The following is a 22,720-nucleotide window of genomic DNA, read 5'->3' as shown; positions in this document are numbered from 1 at the left end:
TAAAGGGGTCAATCCACAATGGGATAAAACATTTGTAAATATTTGTGCATCCAACATATCAGCACTTACATATATAAAGCAAATATTAATATATCAAAAGGGAGAAAGAGTAATGGGGGCTTCATTACCCTACTTTCATCAGTGAGTAGGTTTTCACAGACAGAAAATCAGTAAGGAAACACTGGACTTAAATACATGAGACCAGATGGTCCTAACAGACATTTCGAGAACCTTCCATCCCAAAGCAGCAGAATACACATTCTTAAGCACACATAGGACAATCTCCAGGATAGATCATAGGTAAGGCCACAAAACAAGTCTTAATAAATTTAGATTGAAATCATATCAAGCATCTTTTCTGACCACAATGGTAGAAACTAGAAATCAGTTACAAGAAGAAAACTGGAAAATTCACAAACATGTAGAGGAGTCAACATACTACTCAACAACCACTGAGTTGAAGAAATCAAAAATACCCAGAATACATGAAAATGGAAATATAGTTGGCTCTCCATATCCATAGGTTCTGGATCTGCAGATCCAACCAACCATGAATCAAAAAATTCAGGGGAAAAAAAAGTACCAGAAAAATTCCAAAAAGCAAATGTGAATTTGCCATATGCTGGCCACCTATTTTACATTATGTTTAGATTGTATTAGATATTAAGAGTAACCTAGAGATGAACTCAAGTATATGGGAGGATGTGCATAAGTTATATGTGGACACTATATCATTGTGTATAAGGAGCTTGAGTACCCATGGATTTTGGTGTCCTCTAAGGGTCCTGGAACCAATCCCCCGTGAATATTGAGGGACAACTCTACAACATACCAAAACTTATGGAACCAAAACAGTTCTAAGAAGGAAGCTTCTAACAAACACCCACATTAAGAAATAACAAGATCCTACTGTATGGCGTAGGGAACTACATCCAATCTCCTGGGATAGATAGACCATGATGGAGGAAAAATATAAAAAAAAGAATGTGTGTATAATTTATATGTTTGCATAACTCAGTCACTTGGCCATACAACAGAAATTGGAACAACACTGTAAATCAACTATACTTAAAGAAAAGATAGAAACAGCCTAACATTATACCTTAAGGAACTAGGAAAAGAAGAAGCTAGAAGAAGAAGCTAAGTCCAAATTAGTAGAAATATCAAAGAGTAGAAATAAATGAAATAAGAGTAAAAAAGACAATAGAAATGTTCAATGAAACTAATAGCTTTTTTTTGTTGTTCAAAAGATAAATTGTTAGACTCAAGACTCAAAATCAGAAATGAAATAGATACTACATTTGATACTACAGAAACAAAGGATTATAAGAGACTACTATGAAATAGAACCCCAACAAAATGGACAGCCCAGAAAAAATGGATAAATTCCTAGAAACAACAGTCTAAGACTGAATCATGAAGAAATAGAAAATGAGACCATCAAGGAGTAAAATTACCACCCAGGTGTAACCAGCAATCAGAGACCTCCTCACAAACAAAAATCTAGGATTCACTGGGGAGTTCTACCAAACATTTAAAGAAAAATTAACACCATGACTTGCTTTCCTTGTCATGCTTTTCCAAAAAATAGAAGAGGGAACATTTCCAAATTCATTTCATGAAGCCAGCATTGCTCTGATACCAAAACCAGACAAGGAAACTACAAGAAAGAAAATTACAGGCCAGTATCTTTGATGAACATAGTTGTAAAAACCTTCAATGAAATATTAGCAAACTGAATTCAACAATACAGTCAAGGAATCATATACCACAATCAAGTGGGATTTATTCCAGGAATGCAAGGAGAGCCCAGCGTCTAGGACTCAGTATGATATGCCACATTAACAGAATGAAGGATAAAAATCATATGATCACCTTGATATGGAAAAAGCATCTGACAAAATTCAACATCTGTTCATAATAAAAACTTTCACAAAAGTGGGTATAGAGGAGACATACCTCATCGTAATAAAGGCCATAAAGGACAAGCCCATAGTTATACCCACTGTTGAAAAGCTCAAAGCTTTTCCTTGAAGATGAGGAAGAACACAAGGATGTCACTCTTGCCTTAGGCAAGAAAAAGAAAAGGCATCCAGGTAGGAAAAGAATAAACTATTTGCAGATGACATATAGGAAACCCTGAAGACCACCAAAAAGGTGTTAGAACTAATCAGCAAAACTGCAAGGTACAAGCTCAAAATATAAAAATCTGCTGTCTTTCTATATACTAATTAACTATCAGAAACAAAAATTAAGAAAGTATTATTTATAATTGCAACAAAAACATTAAAGAGCTTCTGTACAGCGAAGGAAAATAATGAAAAGGCAACCCAAAGAATGGGAGGAACACCTGCGAATCATAGAGCTGATAATTTGGATTAGTATTCAAAATATATATGGAACACCTACAACTCCATAGGAAAGAAAAATATGATTAAAAAATGGGCTAAGGATCTGAATAGACATTTTTCCAAAGACATAGAAATGGTCAAGAGGTACATGAAAAGGTATTCAGTGTCACCAATCATCAGGGAAATGCAAATCAAACCCACAATGAGCTATCACTTCACACCTGTTAGAGTGGCTATTATCAAAGTGACAGAAAATAACCAGGGTTGGCAAGGATATGGAGAAAAGGTATCCACTGTGCACTGTTGGCAGGAATATAAACTGATGCAGCCATAACGGAAAACACGAGATTCCTCAAAAATGCTAAAAACAGAACCATCACATGATCCAGCAATTCTACTTTGGTATATTTATCGGAAGGAAAATAAATCTCTATCTTGAAAAGGTATCTGCATGCCAATGTTCATTACAGCATTATCTACAATAGCCAAGATAAGGAAATGACCTAAGTGTCCACTGATACTGGATAAAGAAAATGACACTGGACGAGTTCCCATCATGGCTCAGTGGTAACGAACCCAACTAGTACCCATGAGGATGGGTTCAATCCTTGGCCTTGCAGTGGGTTAAGACAAATACATATGATTTCATTTATATTTGTAATTAAAAAACAACAACTTTGAACTCATAGATACAGAACAATCTGTTGGTTGCTGGAGGCCTAGGGTGGGAGGTAGGTAGAATGAGGGTGGCCGAAAGGTATAAAATTTAAGTTACAAATGAGTTGTGGGTATATAATATACAGCATGGTGACTGTAGTTAACAATGTATATTTGGAAGCTGACAGAAGAGTAGATGTCATTAAAAAAATGTAAATACATATGTGGTGATGGATGTTTTGTTGTTATGTAGCAATAGAAAAATAACAAATCTCAATCATAATTTGAGCTATTCTCCCCCACTCCCCCCCCACCTGCAACATATGAAAGTTCCCTGGGCAAGGGATCAATCACCCATGCCACAGCAGTGATTCAAGCTGCTACAGTGACAATGCCGGATACCTAACCCTCTGCACCACAAGAAAACTCCCTGAGCAGGCTTTTAAACAATTTGACAAGCTGAATTCTCAAATTTTAGAAATGGAAAGAATAATAATCAAAACAGTCTTGGAAAACAATGACAACAAACTTGAAAAGGTTGGAGGATCCACAATACCTAGCTGTAAGATATACTATAAAGTCATAGTAATCAAGACAATAGTATAAAAATATGGGGCAAACAGAGCAATGGCAAAGAAAAGAGGGTCCAGAAGTAGACTCATACTTAAAACCGAACTGATTTTCAACAAAGGCATGCAAGCAGTTCAGTAAGGAAAGACTTTTCAATAGATGGTGTTGGAAGACTGGATATCTGCTTGAGGGGTAAAAAAATCTTACCATAAACGAAAATAACTTCAAGGTAGATGAGAGACCTAGAACTTCTAAAAGAAATCCGAGGCAAATATGCTCCTGACTTCTGAGTAGGCAAATGTTTTCTTAGACACAAAGTAATAACCGTAAAATTAAAAACTGGTAACTCCTCAAAATCTTGTGCTCATCAAAAGACCATTAAGAAAAAGAAGTGGGTGGAGTTCCTGCTGTGGCACAATGGTTAAGAATCCAACTGCAGCAACTCAGGTTGCTGTGGAGGTGCGGGTTTGATCTCCAGCCTGGTATAGTGGGTTATGGATCCAGCATTGCTGCAGCTGTGGCACAGGTTGCAGCTGTGGCTTGAATTTGACTGCTGGCCCGGGAGGTTTCATATGCTGTGGGTATGGCCAAAAAGGAGAAAATAATTGCAAAATAAATCTAAGGCTTCTATCTAGAATACAAATAAAGAATCTTTATATAATAAAAGACAATAATAAAGGAACAGTGTTTTCAACAAATGGTGCTGAGACGTGTGGTAATCCACATGCAAAAGAAAGAAATTGGATCCCTACCTCACACCACATATAAAAAAGTAATGTAAGAGTAACAAGTATAAAACTCTTAGAAGGAAACATAGGTGTAAATCTTTGTGACCGTGGATTAAGCAGTGGTGTCTTACACATGACACCAAGACTACAAGCAACCAAAGGAAAAAAATAAACTGGACTTCATCAAAATAAAAACTTTCATACATTGACGGATACTATCAAGAAAGTAAAAAAAAAAAAAAAAAAAACAAAAAACCCAATAACCTCCACAGAATAAGAGAAGGTATTTGCAAATCATGTATCTGATAAAGAACTTGTACTAGAACATTTTAAGAATTCTTGTAACAATAAAAAGACAACATACCTAGTTAAAATAGGTGAAGGACTTGGACTTGTCTCTTAAGAAGATGTATGAATGGCCAAAAAAGCACATGGAAAGATGCTCCACATCATTATCATTAGGGAAGTGCAAATCAAAACCACAATGAGATACCACTTCACACCTACTAGGATGGCTATAATCAGAAAGGCCCTCAGGAACAAGCGTTGTGTGGGGAAACGAGCACCCTTCTCTGCCACTAGTGGGATGTGAGAGATGGGAGATGGTGCAGAAAGCAGTCTGGGGTGTCTGAGGAGCAGCCAAAAGGCCAGTGAGGCTGCAGCATGGTGGGGGGAGGAGGAGGCTGGGGCCAACTCATAGAGAGCCTTTAATTTTGAAACTTGATATTTTATTGTTTATGGCCATGCTCCTGGCATATGGAAGTTCCTGGGCCAGGGACTGAATCCAAGCCACAGCTGCAACCTATGCCACAGCTGGTGCAATGCCGGAGCCTTTAACCCACTATGCTGGGCCCTGGCCTCCACAGCGACCTGAGCCCTACAGTCAGAGCCTTAGCCACTGCACCACAGCAGGCACTCCATAAATAATATATATTTATGGAGTCTTTTAGGCTCTTGGTCTTTGCAGGCATGATAAAAAGCCCCCCCTCTGCCTCCGCCCCCTGCCCAAGGAAAGGAAACACATACACTGGAGACTTGCCCGTGGCCTGGGTGACTGAGGGTGTCTAGATTTCCACCCTGATCAGCTGGTTGGATGGAGCTGGTCGAGGGAGTGAAGATTGTGAGAACAGGTTTTGCGTGAAAACCTAGAGTTGTGTTTTAACTAGGTTTAGTGCCGTGTCAGAGACTAATCTTATACCTTCCTTTTGATTAAAGAATCTTCTGAGTTTTTGGCAGGGGCTTTTGGCTTTCCCTGCCTCCCCTTGCAGAGTGTGGCCAGTGAAGTGAGAATGAAAGGGATATGTGCTGCTTCCATACAACAAAAATGAAACTTGGGGGAGCTCCTGTTGTGGCTCAGCAGGTTAAAAATCCAAATAGTATCCATGAGGATGTGGGTTCAGTCCCTGGCCTTGCTCAGTGGCTGAAGGATCTGGCATTCTGGCAAGCTGTGGTGTAGGTCACAGATGCAGCTTGGATCCAGTGTTGCTGTGGTTGTGGCCTAGGCCTCAGCTGTAGCTCTGATTGGACTCCTATCCTGGGAACTTCCATATGCCACGGGTGTAGCCCTAAAAAGAAGAAAGGAAAGAAAAAAATTGGAGATTGTTCAAGTATCTAGAAGCAAAAATTTTTACAGTATATTCTCCTGAATTACAGAACTTTAAAAAACTCCATATGCTATAGTTTTAAAAGAAGCCCATAAAATGGATTTGATAAAATATATTCTGGTTGGAACACATGATGCTGCTTGACCTCTGTCACTATGTAGACTGTATGTACATCCTGCAATTAAGCATTTTTTTTTTAAAGTAGTACATCAGAAGTTTGTTGTTGGTTCAAATCTGATGACTTACATGATGCACAAAAAGGAGCCAATAGCAAAACACACTGTAAGGCGGTATCTGCACTGCGGGCCTCATGCTCTGGGAAGATAAGTGGAGGGCCTGGCACTTACCTGCACGTGCCAATCACTGCTCCACTTCTGTCTGCAGGTACTGGGTGTAGTCTGAGATTTTCTTCAGTTGAGCCAAGTTTAATCTTTCTGAACACATAGGACATGTTCTCTCAGTGTTTAACATTCTGTTAGGGAAGGGAAAGGCAGAGTAGATTAAATATATAATATTCTTTTATCTTTGGGTTATTGTGATGTGATAAAAAACCGTTCCTGTCTACTTAGTACATGTTCATCATGTGATTAAGAATTAAGACTATTCAGTCCCATGTAGGATCTCCTTTAAGTAAAATGTTCTCCAAGGTCACAGAAGGTTCTTCCAAGAAGACAACATGGGTCTATAGGGATTTTTAGGGACATGACTAAAGAGACCTCAGAATAAAACTGGTTGAATAGAAGGCCTATTTTTTGGTGACTCTGTATGGCTGAAATGATGCTCACTCACCTCTTGAATTCTGAGTACAAAGCAGGGAAGTCACAGTGTGGACACACCGTCCAGTCATCCTTCAGCATGTGTCGACCCTGGAAGCAGTGCAATGAAGAGTAAAATTCATCTTGATTTTTAAAACTCCTATCATTACTCAAGTATAATACACATTACAGTATAAGAGCCAGACCTCTAAATTATGAAATTATTAATATTTCACACAGGTGGGCAACTGTATAGAAAGAGATCGCACCCAAAGGACTAAAGCTACATTTTATTTATCAAATTAATATATAAAAAATAATCTTCAATATTGTGACATTACCTAAATATATTTTCCTTTAAAGCTTATATTAGCCAAATGATTAATAAATCCCTATTTAAAATTTTTTTCTAATAGGTCTTGATATTAAAGATTATAAAACTGCCACTTTTTTTTTTTTTTTTTTCTTTTTACTATTTCTTTGGGCTGCTCCCATGGCATATGGAGGTTCCCAGGCTAGGGGTTGAATTGAAGCTGTAGCCACCGGCCTACGCCAGAGCCACAGCAACGCGGGATCCGAGCCGTGTCTGCAACCTACACCACAGCTCACGGCAACGCCGGATCCTTAACCCACTGAGCGAGGCCAGGGACCGAACCTGCAACCTCATGGTTCCTAGTCGGATTCGTTAGCCACTGCGCCACGACGGGAACTCCAAAAAACTGCCACTTGTTAATGGCTGCAGCATGCCAGGTTATTATATTACAGCTTCATACATGTTCTCTCATCAAACTGATTTATCTCAATAGGCAGGTACTGTTCGGATGGAAATAGCAACATAAAAGCAAATCGCACCAGGTTACTCGGCCAGTAAGTGGCAGAAAGAGGATCGAATTAAGCCCAGGACTCTCTGATCCCCTGGTGTGTGCCGTCCTGCCCCCCATTGCCTTCTGATACTCAGATTATATGCCATGAATAGAACTTTCAACTTTGTTGACCATGAAATTATATACTGTGTTGCAGGGAATTTGAGGGATAAGATTATTTCAGAAGTGAAGAAAGGGTTGACATACATCAGGTTTTCAAAGGGGTTATACCTAGATATGCAAAGGAAGGGAAATGACGAGAAAGAGGCTTACTGTTGCGATGCAATATGGGATGTTATTTTTACATCCAGGACAGAGGAGTTCGCACTCTGGGAGAAGAAATTCGCAGAATGGGCACGGGGTGGTGGCCTCTTCTGTCTCGGATGTATCAGGTCTCCTGTGAGGGAGGATCACGTGTGACGCGCCTGCTGCTTCACCTCAGACGCTGACGCTACACACAAGCTCCAGCCCAGGGAGGAGGAAGAGGGACAAGGACTGGAGGACTGTGGAATCACTCGGGCCACCTTTGGGGAGCTGGAGTTCACAGCACGTTATGTGACAGAAAACACGAGTGGGTCTGGCTGGCTCCTGTCCTCCTGAGCCTTGGGTGGCAAGCTTGCCACCTCTCTGCTGCGTCTCCCTCTGGGTACTGACGTGGTGAAGGTGGACGGGGCTGTGCCGCACAACTTCCTGCGACAAGGGCGGTGTTCTGATTCTGTGCTCTCCCCCACACAGCCACAAGCCACACGTGCTCTGGCGTTTTCTCCCCACCTCTCTCTCGTGCTGGCAGGTATGCTGGGTCAGAGCGATGTGTCTGATGCTCCATGGCCTGTCACCTTCAAAAAGGGCCAGTGTTTCAGCAGGCCTGTCTGGGTCAGATCTGCATGAGCTCAGCCAACACTACAGTAGTGTTTGCTTCCCTTTGCTATTACTGGTGCTGTGATGAGAGTTCTGGGGCAAGATTCAGGTACACCTGGGTTCCCTGGTCATGATGGGACTAACAGGTACCCCAAATGTCATTAGTTGAACTAGTGGTAGTACAGAATTATTATGTGACTACAATTAATTTTTTCCTTTTGGAAATAGGAGTGCTACTTTTTTCTAGTTTTCCTGTAGAAAACCAGGCCACCCTCCTGCTTTCTCAAGTGAGAACCTAACCTCTGTGCCTTTGGAGCCACCCGGGGTTTGGAAATGAACTCTCTTCTCATAATAGACTGTGTTTCTTGCACTGAGAAAGTCACTGCCCCCTGTGGTAGACCCTGTCTGCTGCCTGACAGCCATCCTTTCCTTCTTCCTTGCCAAGAGAACTTTGTTTTTACTCAGCAATATGCTTCACAGCTAGAGGCAGCCACACGGCAGAGTACTGGCCGAGGAGATGTGCCTGGAAGTTCTGGGCCGGGGAGTGTCCTTCCTAACTAAAACGGCAAAGACATGTTTTGCCTTTTGATTTCCCTGTTTCTTCCTTGAACGGGGTACGTGATGTCAGACAACCACAACTGTGCGGCCACGAGGACGAAACTTCTAGGCCCTGGATGGTGAAGCTGAAGGCAGAGGGGTAGGTCTTTGGTGACATCAGGAATCAGGACACAGCAGCACCAGCCCTGGACCACCATGCTTTGTATGTGAGTCAATTAAATCCTGACTTATTTGAGTTGGGTTTCCTGCTGCTGGTAGCTGAGTACAATCCTAACTGCTACCCCAGCCCATGTTCTCCTGGAGCCTGGGCATTAGCAGCTACGTTCTGAAAAATCCACTGTGAGCTGTGATCAGGCGGTAGCAACAGCTGTCCCCACCTACCTGACCATTGCCTCAATCTTCTTTTTGTATTTGGCATCTATCTTGTTGCGGTACTCGGGCCGCATCAACGTGGCTGCAAAGCTGAAGGCAGAGTTCTTCAGGCCAGCCCTGTGACACTCGATGACAGTGGACGTCAGGATGGGCACGATGTCTGCAGCGCAAGGGAGGGGCAGAAAGAGCACACTGCATCCACTGGCATGACGCCAGCATCGCACCTCTCCAAATTTGTTTTTTCTGGCAAAGAACCAGATCTGACCTGTTTAACGAGGAACTGGCACAGCAGTGGTGTCAGGTAACTGTCAAGACAGAGTCCTTTCCCTGATTATACTGTGCTTGGCCTGTGACACCAGGACCCACACGCCCCTGAGGCAGCGTTTTGCATGCATCCTTCCCCACCTGAGCTTTGCATCTGACAGGACTGCTGACGAATGGGTAAAGGAGATTAACAATTTTATGCACGAAGCTCTGCATGCACCTATTTCTTCAGGACAGATACCTAGAAGTCAGATTACTGGCTCAAAGAATGTAACTTAAAAACAAAATACCCCTAGTATTGCCAAGCTGCTTTTCTAGAAGGGCCACAACCAGATCCATTCCCACCAATAGTCCTGAGAGCACCTGTCCTACCACACACTTGGCCAGCACAGTGTACAGTTATTTTAGTCTTTTTCATGTATCAAAAAAGAACACATTTAAGTTCCCCTTGTGGCTCAGCAGCTTAAGAACCTGACAATAGTGTCCGTGAGGGTGCAGTTGATGCCTGGCCTTGCTCAGTGGGTTAAAGATCTGGCATTGCCATGAGCTGTGGTGTAGGTCGCAGATAACGGCTTAGACCCTGTGTTGCTGTGGCTGTGGTGTAGGCCGGCAACTGCAGCTCTGATTTGACCCCTGGACTGGGAACTTCCATATGCTGCCAGTGAGGCCCTAAAAAGAAAAACAAACAAACTAGAGAACAGAGATTGATGAAGTATGACCTGAGGGTGAAATCTAGACTTCCATATCCCTATGACCCATGAGCTAAGAAAGAATTTTACATTTTTAAGTGGAAAAAAAATCAATAGAATGTTTCGTGGCATGTGAAAATTATGAGATTTGAATTTTAGTGTCCAAAAGCATCCAGTTCTCTTGGAACACAGCCATGCTCACTCATTTATGTGAGGTTCACGCCAAAACGGCAGAGTTGAACAGCTGCAGCAGAGACTCTATGGCCCACACAGCCCTGCCATCTGGCCCTTTACAGAAAAAGTTTGTTGACCCCATCATAGAATGTGGCAAAATCAAATCACCGAAATATTACAGTGACATCTTTTAGAAAAATGGACTTTTTCAGAGGCAGTGGCCTACACTGGTTGAGAACAGAGTCAGACTTAATGGGCTGACAGCATGAACTCGGGCAGGTGTTGCCTCACCTCCTTTGCCCCAGTTGGCTTATCTGTGAGATAGCGAGAACCATAATAGGACACGTGTGTGCAGTCTTGAGACTGTTATTCTTAGAAAGACCTGCTTGAAAGGTTGGTCTTTGGCTGGTGTCTGGGCACTTGGATTTGGGGAGCGTTCCCACCATTTCCAAACCTGAGAAGAGTGGCTCCCTGTGCCTGAGCTCTTTGTACAAACCATGGGTTTATGCTGAGCACCTGCTTTCTGGAAGCCTGCAGACTTGGTACATGTCAAGCAGGGGATGCCAATGAGAACTCCCTGCATCAAGACCAGCCCCAGGCGCCGACTCTCTCACGCATGTCCTGGTAGATACCATCTTACTCGGGTGGCCCCGAGGCTGAGTGGGTCCTGCGTGACTTCATGGGGCGGGCGTGGGTGACCCTAAGGTGCAAGCACCTGACCTCCAGACCCGGGCCTGCACCTTTCCCCTTGGCTGACTGGGCCATATCCTTCCACTGTGGTCAGTTTTAGCTTCAGCACTACTATATGTGAAGCTACACGAGTCCTCCTAGTGAATTATCAAACTTGAGGATGCTGGTTGCACCACTCTATGAGGTTGTTGCAAGGATTATTTTTTAAGGGCCTCATCTGCAGCATATGGAGGTTCCCAGGCTAGGGGTCGAATCAGGCTGCATCTGTAGGTGCAGGCCTACACCACAGCCATGTGGGATCCACGCCACATCTGTGCCCTACACTGCAGCTCATGGCAACGCTGGATCCTTAACCCACTGAGCAAGGCCAGGGATCGAACCTGCAACCTCATGGTTCGCTAGCTCTTACCAGGCTACCCTCCGACATGCGGGCAGGGGCTCTTCTCAGTACTCACGTGACGGAAATTTGCTGATATTGTTGGCCACCCGGATAAGCATACGCGCCCCTTTCATATGATCTCCATTTTTAACATGAATCTGAAATAAATGACAAATTTTACTCTTCTTAGAGCCTTAAATTAACCTTAATTCATGCTTTATTCCCCCTATAAACCACAACTTGCTTGCGACCCAGAATGGGCTGCTTGTGAGGTCCATGCAGCCCGACCTGGCTAATGCCACTTGGGGTTCCTCCCTTATGTCCCGGCCTCCAGCAGCTGCTGCCTGGCACCTGGCTTCAGCCCTGCTCTGCGCTCTGCTTTCCCCTTTGCTCTAGACCACTCATCGTGAGTTCAAAGCCGTGGCCCATCTCTTACTGCCGTTTCTGGGGGACGGACAAGACCAGCTTTACCGAGTGGTTGTGAGACCTGCGAGCTGAGTGAGGCAGGAGAGAGGATGAGGTGTTACAGGAGGAGGGCGCTGCCTGTGTGGGGAAGGGGCATCGATGAGGTTAAGGACAAGTGGGTCTGGGAGGCAAGGAGAGGGTCCACTTAGGATGATACGAGGCTGGAGCGTCAGCAGGGCCACAACATCACTGCAGCTGTCCAGGGGGACGCAGACAGACATGCGTCAGAAGTGATAGTATTTGGTGAGAAGGTGAAGCTCCAGGCATCGGGTCTGAGCAGATGCAGGATGGTGTAATTCACTGCGCACTGCAACCTAATTAGTCAATGTGAACCGAACCTAAAGGCGGGGAAGGGAAGCCTCTGTGTCCTGCCCTCGTCCTCCACTGACTCCCTGGGCCTCCGACTGCCCGGCCCAGCCACCCACATGCCAAGGTCCCAGGCTGTCCAAAGGCCCTGTCCCAGTTCCTCCCTGCTTGGGGAGGAAGCGCCCGCCAAAGCCAAGACTCCATTCCCCTGAAATGCGGATGACTTTCTCCAGCCCTTTGTGTCAAGATGCCTGGGACAGTTTTACATCAATTAGTTCTTACTTGATTATGTCCAGTAGTTTCCCCTTTGATACCACAAGCAGTTAAAAAGCTTGAAGATGTCTGGGGCTGAAATAAGAGACCAGAGCAGAGGTGCAAGGGTGTGCTTCAGTGGAAGGGGAGGAGGAAGTGATGGGCCAGCTCTTAGGGCTGGAGGACAACAAAAAGACTCCAGAACCATCCCAATGGCTTACGGTGGATGAAAGCCCTGATCTTGGAGGGCTTCTTATGAAAATCCCTATTTTTGCTCCCTCTTCCACTAGTTTCTGTCCTCCCTTCCCCTCCAAAGGCTCCATTTTACCGGATTCTGTACCCCCAGCTCACTGGCACCACCACTTAGGTCTGAGGCTGAGAAAACCCTCCCGCCCCCTTCCTAGTCGTTTCTGAGCAAGACAAGGGAACATAGCCCTGGGGGGATTGCAAGCTGGAATTCTAAATTTCCCCTTACAGTCAGTACTCTGGACCTATGCAGCCCAACGTGGTAGCCACTAGTCACATGTGGCCATTTAAATTTAAAAATTAAGATTATATAAAGGCTGGACTTCCCATTGTGGCATAGCAGAAATGAATCAGGCTAGGAACCATGAGGCTGTGGGTTCGATCCCTGGCCTCGATCAGTGGGTTCAAGATCTGGTGCTACCATGAGCTATGGTGTAGGTGATAGATGCAGCTTGGATCCTGTGTGACTGTGGCTGTGGCGTAGGCTGGCAGCTGGAGCTCCGATTCAACCCCTAGCCCAGGAACCTCCATATGCCGCGGGAGCGGCCCTAAAATGCAAAAAAAGGATTCTATAAAGGTTAAAATTTAGTTTATCAGTTGCATTATCTGTATTTCAAGTGCTCCATAGCCAGGCTCATGGATACAGAACACTTCCATCACTGTAGAAGGTTTTACTCTTATGGACCATAATTAGGATCTAAATCATTTATAACATCATTGCTATAACCTAGGAAGTTTTGAAATTAAGTAAGTTCCTGTGCACTAGCCTGAAAACCAACTTAGCATTAATATGGGAAGATGAACTCTGGCATAAGTGAATAGTTGAAAAAAAATATGTAAGTTGGACTCTACCTGTATTTTTACAAAGATGTGTTTATATATAAATATGTATATTTATATAAAATTGTATGTTATAAATATAACATTTATGTAACTTGTACACAGAAGTATTTCAGGTTTGCATGCTCTTTTTTATTGAAAACTACTGATTAAAAAATGCAATAGACAACTGGAGTTAAATATAATTCTAGTGTGTTAGAAAAATAAAAGGGTGCACACGTGTATTTTAAACACAGTGTTAACTGTTGTATCTCGCAGTGAACTTAAAGGGAAAATTATTTTTTCATTGCGCTTTTCTATAGGCTCTAAATTTTCTTGTGACTATCAGATGAAAACTAAAGAGTATTAAACAATTAGAACTGTATAATATCCACTATCTTAGAATTAATAAGCTAAAAGCTCTGGCTAAATAAAAATGTTTTAAGTAAATCTTTTTTGACCAAGTAATACATATATATGCTTCAAAAACTGAAACAAAATGAAAAGATATAGGAGTTCCTGTCGTGGCTCAGTGGTTAATGAATCCGACCAGGAACCATGAGGTTGCGGGTTCAATCCCTGGCTCAGTGGGTTAAGGATCCGGCATTGCTGTGAGCTGTGGTGTAGGCGCAGATAGGGCTTGGATCCCGAGTTGCTGCAGCTCTGGCGTAGGCCAGTGGCTACAGCTCCGATTGGACCCCTAGCCTGGGAACCTCCATATGCAGCGGGTGAAGCCCTAGAAAAAAAGGCAAAAAGACAAAAAAAAAAAAAAAAAAAAAAAAAAAAAAAGATGTACTATATGGAAAAATCTGTTCTCCATCTACTCCCCTGATTTGGTGCCATGCCTCCTCTGTCTCATGTTTTGACCCCTTCAGGACAAAATTTTTTAAAGTGTATTATCCCCCCCACCCCACCTTTTACGGCCACACTGGCGGCATGTGGAAGTTCCCGGGCTAGGAGTTGAATCAGAGCCCCATCTGTGACCTACACCACAGTCACAGCCACACTGAATCCTTAACCCACTAAGTGAGGCCAGGGATCAAACCCACATCTTCATGGACACTATATCAGGTTCTTAACCGGCTGAGCCACAACGGGAGCTCCAGATTTCTAATTGCGTTTGCAGTGACTACACAAAAGGCAGCGTATGGTATAATTATTCTGTATCTTGCTTATTTTCACTTAGCGATACAGAGATCTAGGAAACTGCTCTCATCTAAGGGAAAGGGGCCCCGAGGAAAGTCCGGCAGGCGATGAGCACACCTGGCCCATTGCGTCCCGTCACCGGAGGCCTCACCTTCACCAGGATGTAACTGTGCAGAATCATGAGGTTGGTGGCCATCTCGGAGGGGATCTTGATCTTCTGGGCTTTCAGTTCCGCGTACATGCTGAAGAGAACGTCATGTGCGTTCCGATAGTTCCCTTGAAAAGAGGAGGAGGTCCGAGGACATTCTTACTGCAAAGGATGCCAGCTGAGGACTTGCCACCATTTCGCAGGTGGATTGTGTTCGTCACTAGCCGTATCTTAATCGTTTCTTATATCAAGTAACATGGTAGTTTTTCCTGTTGTGATATCAGTCCCTCAGGGAGAAGGGCCAACAGGACGTCTGGCCCTCACGTCCAACAGGTCATCAGGTTCTGGGTCCCCCAGATTCAGCTCCCCACGCCCCCAGGCCACTGCTAATGCCTCTCGCCATCCCTCTGCAGTGGGGTACTAACAGGTATCCTTCTGAGGAACGCCATTCTGAGGCCTGCGTTCTGATTTCCGAGTGTTCTTGTAAAAATCGCAAGCCTGGAGTTCCCCTCATGGCTCAGTGGTTAACGAGTCCGACTAGGAACCGTGAGGTTGTGGGTTCGATCCCTGGCCTCACTCAGTGGGTTAAGGATCCGGCATTGCCATGAGCGGTGGCGTAGATGTAGATGCAGCTCGGATCCCGAGTTGCTGTGGCGCTGGTGTAGGCCTGCAGCTGTAGCTCCGATTAGACCTCTAGCCTGGGAACCTCCACAAGGACAAAAAACAAAAAAACAAAAAACAAAACCCCGCAAGCCTCAAGGTTACAGCCAACAGGAAACCCTCCAAAGGTCTTAGGGATCAAGTGCACATCCTCAAGCAGAGGACTTGAGCCCTTCAGGATCTGCCTCTGTCTGCCTTTTGAACTGCCTTTGCCTCGCCTCCACTCAGTCTCGGGCGATGCCGCAGCGTCCCTGAGCGTGGGTGTCCCCTCCCCACACTGCCCTCTCCCTCGGCTCCCGCTGGCTCATCCTTCCAAATCAGCCGAAGCGTCTGCTGCCTTCGCTCACCTCTATCCTCCAACTCTCCCCTCAGGATGAGGGGGATCCCCAGTCCTGGGGCCCTTTTCATGTATTTCTTCTTTTTTTTTCCTTTTTAGGGCCACACCCATGGCATATGGAAGTTCCCAGCTAGGGGTCAAATCAGAGCTGTAGCCGTTGGCCTACACCACAACCCCATCAATACAGGATCCAAGCAGAGTCTGAGACCTACACCACAGCTCACGGCAATGCTGGATCCTTAACACACTGAGTGAGGCCAGGGATCGAACCTGCATCCTCATGAAGACTATGTTGGGTTCTTAATCTGCCGAGCCATGACAGGAACTCCTTAATGTCTTTTAGTCTGGCCTTATCACCCTGTATATTAGCTCTGAATTGAGTTTTGGTCTCTCCCATTCATCAGGAGTCCTTGAGAGCCAACCTGGGGCTCCGTCCTCTGAGTCCTGACTCCTCCCATGTATCTGACAGGTGGAGGTGTTAGATAAACATAAGCTGAAAAAAGAATGGCTTCTTTAATTCCATATTTTTCCCAAATGGTATTCCATATTTATGAACATCTAAAAGCATCAGCTTGCAAAAACTAGTGAAAACATCAGACTAATTCTCTGACTTTTTCAATAAATATTTACAGAGCACAGACACGAGCAGAGCTATTCCAGAGATCCTATAAACCGTCCTTGCATATTAAAAAGAACCAGTCTATCATCATACCACGTCCTCTTCCATCTTCCACTGTCCCTTATACTGTTAAGGCCAAATACCTGGGCTGGAAAGAAAGTGTAGGGACAGTATAGGGGGTGCTGTGTGCAGTCAGAGAAGTTGTCAGCAGGAGACAAAGTGTAAGCCCGGAAGAGGCGAGGAAACAGCACCTGACACAGGAGGCCTCAGTGGAGTCGCTCCACGTCCTCCTGTGATGGTGAATTATTTCTCCTCTGAAACCTAGAAATGGTTATCTCCCTCGTCTTCTGGGTTCGAAGCCAGCCTAGATTGGGCACGGGCAGAGAAGGGGCTGAAGCCTGACTCTACTACTTGTTTGGGGAGAAAAGCATGCACGTTGGGGACCCACCTGCAGACTGCTCTTCCCTGGCGATGATGATGGCGGTGCGCGCGGCCTCTCGGTACTGCTTCAGCGCCATGTACAAGCGGAACAGGTACTTGGCATCCTGACATACAAACCGTTAGAGAAACATCACTTGCTGCATTAGCTAAGGGGAGAAACACCTCAAGTGTGCATTTCAGTTAGAATCACATTCACTTTCTAGTAGCTGTTTTAAGAAAGTCAATGGGGAGTGCCCATTGTGGCTCAGCGGCAACAAACCCAACTAGGATCCATGAGGATGTAGGTTCGATCCCTGGCCTGGCTCAGTGGGTTAAGGAACCAGCCTCGCCCTGAGCTGTGGCGCAGGTCACAGACATGGCTCGGATGCTGTATTGCCGTGGCTGTGGCGTAGGCTGGCTTGCCCCTAGCCTGGGAACTTCCATATGCCATGGATGTGGCCCTAAAAAGAAAAAAGAAGAAGAAAAAAAAGAAAGCCAATGAATAAAGAATTATTATTATTTTGTCTTTTTGCCATTTCTTGGGCTGCTCCCGTGTCATATGGATGTTCCCAGGCTAGGGGTTGAATCGGAGCTGTAGCTGCCAGCCTACACCATAGCCACAGCAACACGGGATCCGAGCCACATCTGCAATCTACACCACAGCTCACGGCAACGCCGTATCCTTAACCCACTGAGCAAGGCCAGGGATCGAACCCGAAACCTCATGGTTCTTAGTTGGATTCGTAAACCACTGAGCCATGACGGGAACTCTAATAAAGAATTATTTATCAACTATTTATCTAGGGTTTAATATGTGCCAGGTAGTATACTAAGTACTTAAGAAATAACAATTCATTTAAATCCTCATTCTCTCCCTGGGAGGAAGGCCCAATTATATACTAATTTCATTGATGAGAAACCAAAACGCCCAGGACCCCTCCAGAGTCCTGACTGAACTGCAGAGGTCCTAACCCTAGATCATAGGGTACTGGGGTGCTCAGTCCGTAGAGCCCTCTCTCATGGGCTTGAAATGGGAAGGTATTCTTTTGCAATGCACCAACTTTACAAAATTTCAAAAAATTTTACACCTACATAAATTTCTCTGGCCTTTAATTTTTTTTTTTTTTTTTTTGGCTCATCTTCCATTCCTGTTTTCTTTGAACAATTTCATATAGGTGATGCTGGTTTCCTGATTATTAGGATAGGTGGATATAAGGTGAGGTGGTTGGGCCGAGTTTAAGAGCCTGTGCCCTTTGGCAGGTTGACAGCCTCCCTGGGTCTCAGTGTTTTTATCTGTAAAACACAGGAAAGGGACTCGGGGATTAGGATGGCTGCGACCCTCTCTGGCTGTGACATCCCAGTACCTTGGATCCAAATCAGTTACCGTGGCACTTTCAAAAGCACTGGGGTGAGGGGGCACTGACCCTCCATGCAGTTGAAAATCAGTGTTTAATTTATCGTCGGCTTCCCAAGTCCCCAGTTCCTCTGCATCCTCGGATTCAACCAACCTGGGAACGTGTAGGACTGTAGTATTTACTGTTGAAAAAAACCCATGAATGGGGGGACGTGGGCAGTTCACATCCATATCGTTCAAGGGTCAGCTGTACTTGAGTCCTTCGCAGGCGGGTGCCCTTAAACACTGAAGCATCAGGGGAAAAAAGGCTCGGCGGGGGCGGGGTGCAATCTCCAAGGAGTCTGTTGTCATCAGGACTGAGAGGCGACCAACTTGTGCACAAAATCCAAGAGTCACATATTTTGAAAATATGTTCTTTGTGTGTGTTTTAGGGCCGAGCTTGGAGCTTATGGAGGTTCCCAGTCTAGGGGTCTAATTGGAGCTGCAGCTGCCAGCCTACACCCCAGCCACAGCAACGCGGGATCCACGCCACATCTGTGACCCACACCACAGCTCACGGGAACGCCGGATCCTCAACCCATTGAGCGAGGCCAGGGATCAAACCCGAATCCTCATGGATACTGCTCAGGCTTGTGACCGCTGAGCCACAGGGAAACTTCCTGAAACTATGTTCTTAATGATTTATTTCCACTTTACATAGAGTGAGTTATTTTCATGCTAAACAGGATTTTTATTGATTCACACAATTTCTGAAATATGAAGAAAAGTACACTGATTTTTAGGAAGTAGTGCTGACTCAGACTTCCAATAAGCACTTTCGTAGTGCCTGAAGGAATTAAAACTCTGTAACTTTTGAGAAAAATTGTGGGTGATGAGGACGGTTACCCAGTGGGTGTGGCTGTTTCACAGAGGGTGATGCCCATTTCAAAGAGGGAATGTCGGAGTTCTTGTCGTGGTTCAGTGGTTAATGAACCCGACTAGGAACCATGAGGTTGCGGGTTCGATCCCTGGCCTCGCTCAGTGGGTTAAGGATCCGGCATTGCCGTGAGCTGTAGTGTAGGTCACAGACAAGGCTCGGATCCCAAGTTGCTGTGGCTGTGGTGTAGGCTGGCGGCTGCAGCTCCGATTCGACCCCTAGCCTGGGAACCTTCATATGCCGCAGGTGCGGCCCTAGAAAAGGCAAAAATAGAAAATAAATAAAAACAAAGAGGGAATGTACATAAATATCTAAAATGCGGGGTCTGTCTACATGACCTGACGCTGCACCCAGAGAGGAAATTTTGTAAGTCTCTGATGCAAAAGCCATAACGGGTAAAAACAGCAGAAGAAAAAGGTTTTCTTAACCATACGTAAGACACTTCAGAATGCCCGCGGAGAGAAGAACCCGAGTACCTTCGGCATGCCATCACTCTCCCCCATAAGGTGGTCTATCAGCTGACTGGTCAGCACGTCATCCTTGGCTTGACCAACCTTTCAGGGAGAGAAAGAAACAGTTAAGTTCAGCATCTTAAACCTAGGAAGGGGGGATGGGGAAGGACAAATAATCTTCCGCTGAGGAGATGGAATTTCTTAAAGTGTGTAAAAACACCTATAGTCAAGTGCCTGAAACAGGATCTAAGTGCGGGGTCTGTCTTCATTCATTTGCAGAGTCTCCATGAACAAAACCCATCCTTAGAAGCTACAGCTTTCTAAGTTGCTATATTAAAATACTGCAGTGCTGGAGTTCCCACTGTGGCACAGTGGAAATGAATCCGACTAAGTATCCTTGAGGATGTGGGTTTGATCTCTGGCTTCGCTCAGTGGGTCAGGGATGCGGCATTGCTGTGAGCTGTGGTGTAGGTCGCAGATGTGGCTTGGATCCCGAACTGCTGTGGCTGTGCTGTTGTGCTGCTGTAGCTCCGAATTGACCCCTAGCCTGGGAACTTCCATATGCCGCAGGTGTAGCCCTGAAAAAGCAAAAAATATATACATACATACTGTAGTGTTATTTTGACACACAGAGAGAATATACTTGGCTGTTTCAATAAAAACTTGCTTAGGATAAATGACTGTGACACAGAGGGAGTAACAGCTTGAGCACAGGAACCAGGCCTTAAGCAGCAATGTCCTGCCCAGTGCCTCCTCTCCAGCAGTTCCCCGGGGACACGTGCCCTCTTCTGGGATGGTCCCAGAGGAGGGCAGGGAGCTGGAAATGTGGGCTGGAATCCTGGAGAGCACTCTGGCCTGGAAAGCTACATTTGCGAGTCATCTCCATAAAGCTCAGAGTTAAATCACCGCTGTCTGGGGAAGTGCTGATCAGGAGAATTCCTTACCAAACTGGAGGACAGAAAGATGTTGGTGTAGTTAGTAGGAACAATTACCAACAAGGTGAGGAGGCTTAAGAGTCTTGCGTCTTTAAAAAAAGGGGGTGAGGAGTTCCCATCGTGGCTCAGTGGTTAAGGAACTGACTAGTATCCTTGGCCTCGCTCAGTGGGTCGGGGAGCTAGCGGTGTTGCTGTGAGCTGTGGTGTAGGTCACAAATGTGGGTCGGATCCAGCGTGGCTGTGGTGTAGGCCGGCAGCTGCAGGTCCGATTCAACCCCTAGCCTGGGAACTTCCACATGCTGCAGGTGCGGCAGAAAGAAAGAAAAGAAAGGAAAGAAAGGAAAGAAAGGAAGAAAGGAAGAAAGAAGAAAGAAAGAAAGAAAGAAAGAAAGAAAGAAAGAAAGAAAGAAAGAAAAAGAAAAGAAAAAAGAGAAAAAAGAGACAGAATGCTGTGATGAAGGCTGAGAGGGACCATCTGAGGAAGAGCCGGAGAGCCAGAAGGAGCCTGGTTTGAAGGGAGTAAAAAATTCACGAACGATGCGGCCTGACAGTATAAAATGCTGCCATCCTGTGGAACAGGGTGAAGGCTGAGAAGAGAGACCTGAGTTTAGCAAGAAGGAGATCAGCGAGCCCCTTTTAGAGAAGGGTTCGGGGGTGGTGAAGGCAGAAGTGGAGTGCAAAGAGGAAAGCAGCCCCCGCACAGCGAATGGCCTCTGTGTGGTCCATCTCCCCACCGGGTTGGCTCAGGGGATGGTGCCCGGCCAGGGGTCTGTGACTGCCCCCCCATCCGTCTGGCCAACATACACACCAAGAAGGTGTTTTAGAACCTGGAGGGTATAAAGGATGGGAATGGGGGTGGGTGAAGGAGGAATGTTTTTTAAGATGGTCTCAGATGATCAAGGGCTACGTCTTCTGGTTGAGAATCAGCAGGTACAAATGCAGAGGCTGTGAAAAGATGCAAGTGCTGAATAAAGGGGATTTTCTTTCAGGGAAGGGGGTCTCAAGGTGGAAAGGAGATGAAGGACTGGAGGGTTGGGAAGGAGACTAATATCACCCGCACGGCGCTTCCACTGAGCTGGGGCCAACGTGGGTTCATTTCAGTAACTATTTCCACCTTGTGCCCAACGCTCTGTAAAGAGATGGGCTTTGGACCCTGAGGAGCTAGTCCCCCGAAGGGGCTCAACTGCAGCAGTGAGGGAGGTTCCACCCACTTTAACCGGGTTCTGGGGAGGGCGAAATTTCATCCGGAGGTCAGTTCGGGAAAAGCTGTATAGGAAGTGGAGTGTGAAGTGGGTCCTGCGTGAAGAGCAGGCGTTTGAAGGGCAGGGAGTGCAGGAGGGAGGGTGTGCCAGGTGTGGGTGACAGGAGCGAAGGAACAAGGGGAGGGGCACCTCAAGTCCCCAGGTCAAAGTGGCCAGTGTGGCTGTAGCGCAGAGCACAGGCCCAGCAGAGTGTGACGGGCAGTGGGGTTGGAAGGAAGACTTAGGTTTCAGCCCTAGCTCGAGTCCTCTCCACTTGGGCATCTTAGGTTGGTCCTACAGTCTTCCGGGACCTCGGATTCCTCGTCGGTGAAATGGAAGTTAGACTGGATCACCTCCAGGGAGATCTAAGATGCCGTGATCTGTCAAGGACAGCCTGGGAACAAATCGCCAGGCCACCGGAGCTAGGGAATAAAGTGCGTCCAAACTGGACTTGAGAAAAAAAATTACCCAGTAGTGAAGTTCAGAAGAGATCTGTTGGAATGGGATTACCGAGTAATCCCAGTAATTGCATGCGGAATATGAATATGTTGATTTTAAAGACATGTCCCCGACCTTAATAAAATTTAGTAAAATATTCAGTATAGGATTGAAGAATACCAATAAAGGGAGAGAAATCTGATAGCTGTAAGGGACATCTAGAGTTCTGTCTGATGTTGCCTCTTTCAACTATTCTGAGAAGTGCTCCTGCCTCCATGTCAACCATGGGCTTCTAGTGGGACTGCCGTATTTAGAGGACCCCCACTTCCATGGCCACAGAGGTAGGAACGTTTAGGTGGGGGTTGGACCCAACTGGCCCAGGCATGACAGTCCATCCCTGGAATTATCAGCTGACCGAGCCTGTAATGAACACCTGAACTAATCAAGTTGGAGC

General features: G+C 45.5%; 1 protein-coding gene across 4 annotated transcripts in view; it reads right to left on the bottom strand.

Moving 5' to 3' along the window:
• WDR19 (WD repeat domain 19) overlaps positions 1 to 22,720 on the bottom strand; it is a 99,731-nt gene that overhangs the window by 1,691 nt on the left and 75,320 nt on the right. For all 4 annotated transcript variants that reach the window (XM_021101110.1, XM_021101111.1, XM_021101112.1 and 1 more), the window contains exons 29-36: positions 19,677 to 19,754; positions 16,959 to 17,055; positions 14,898 to 15,022; positions 11,589 to 11,670; positions 9,326 to 9,476; positions 7,802 to 7,925; positions 6,700 to 6,776; positions 6,258 to 6,382 (exon numbers count right to left, since the gene is read on the bottom strand). In XM_021101110.1, coding sequence (XP_020956769.1) covers positions 6,271 to 6,382; positions 6,700 to 6,776; positions 7,802 to 7,925; positions 9,326 to 9,476; positions 11,589 to 11,670; positions 14,898 to 15,022; positions 16,959 to 17,055; positions 19,677 to 19,754 — 846 coding nt within the window. In that variant the 3' untranslated portion in view covers positions 6,258 to 6,270. The remainder of the gene's footprint in view (positions 1 to 6,257; positions 6,383 to 6,699; positions 6,777 to 7,801; positions 7,926 to 9,325; positions 9,477 to 11,588; positions 11,671 to 14,897; positions 15,023 to 16,958; positions 17,056 to 19,676; positions 19,755 to 22,720) is intronic.

This window comes from Sus scrofa, chromosome 8 (genome assembly GCF_000003025.6).
Source record: "Sus scrofa isolate TJ Tabasco breed Duroc chromosome 8, Sscrofa11.1, whole genome shotgun sequence".
Classification (NCBI taxonomy): domain Eukaryota; kingdom Metazoa; phylum Chordata; class Mammalia; order Artiodactyla; family Suidae; genus Sus; species Sus scrofa.
Note: the sequence above shows the minus strand (reverse complement) of the source record. Positions and strands in the feature narration are given on the sequence as shown.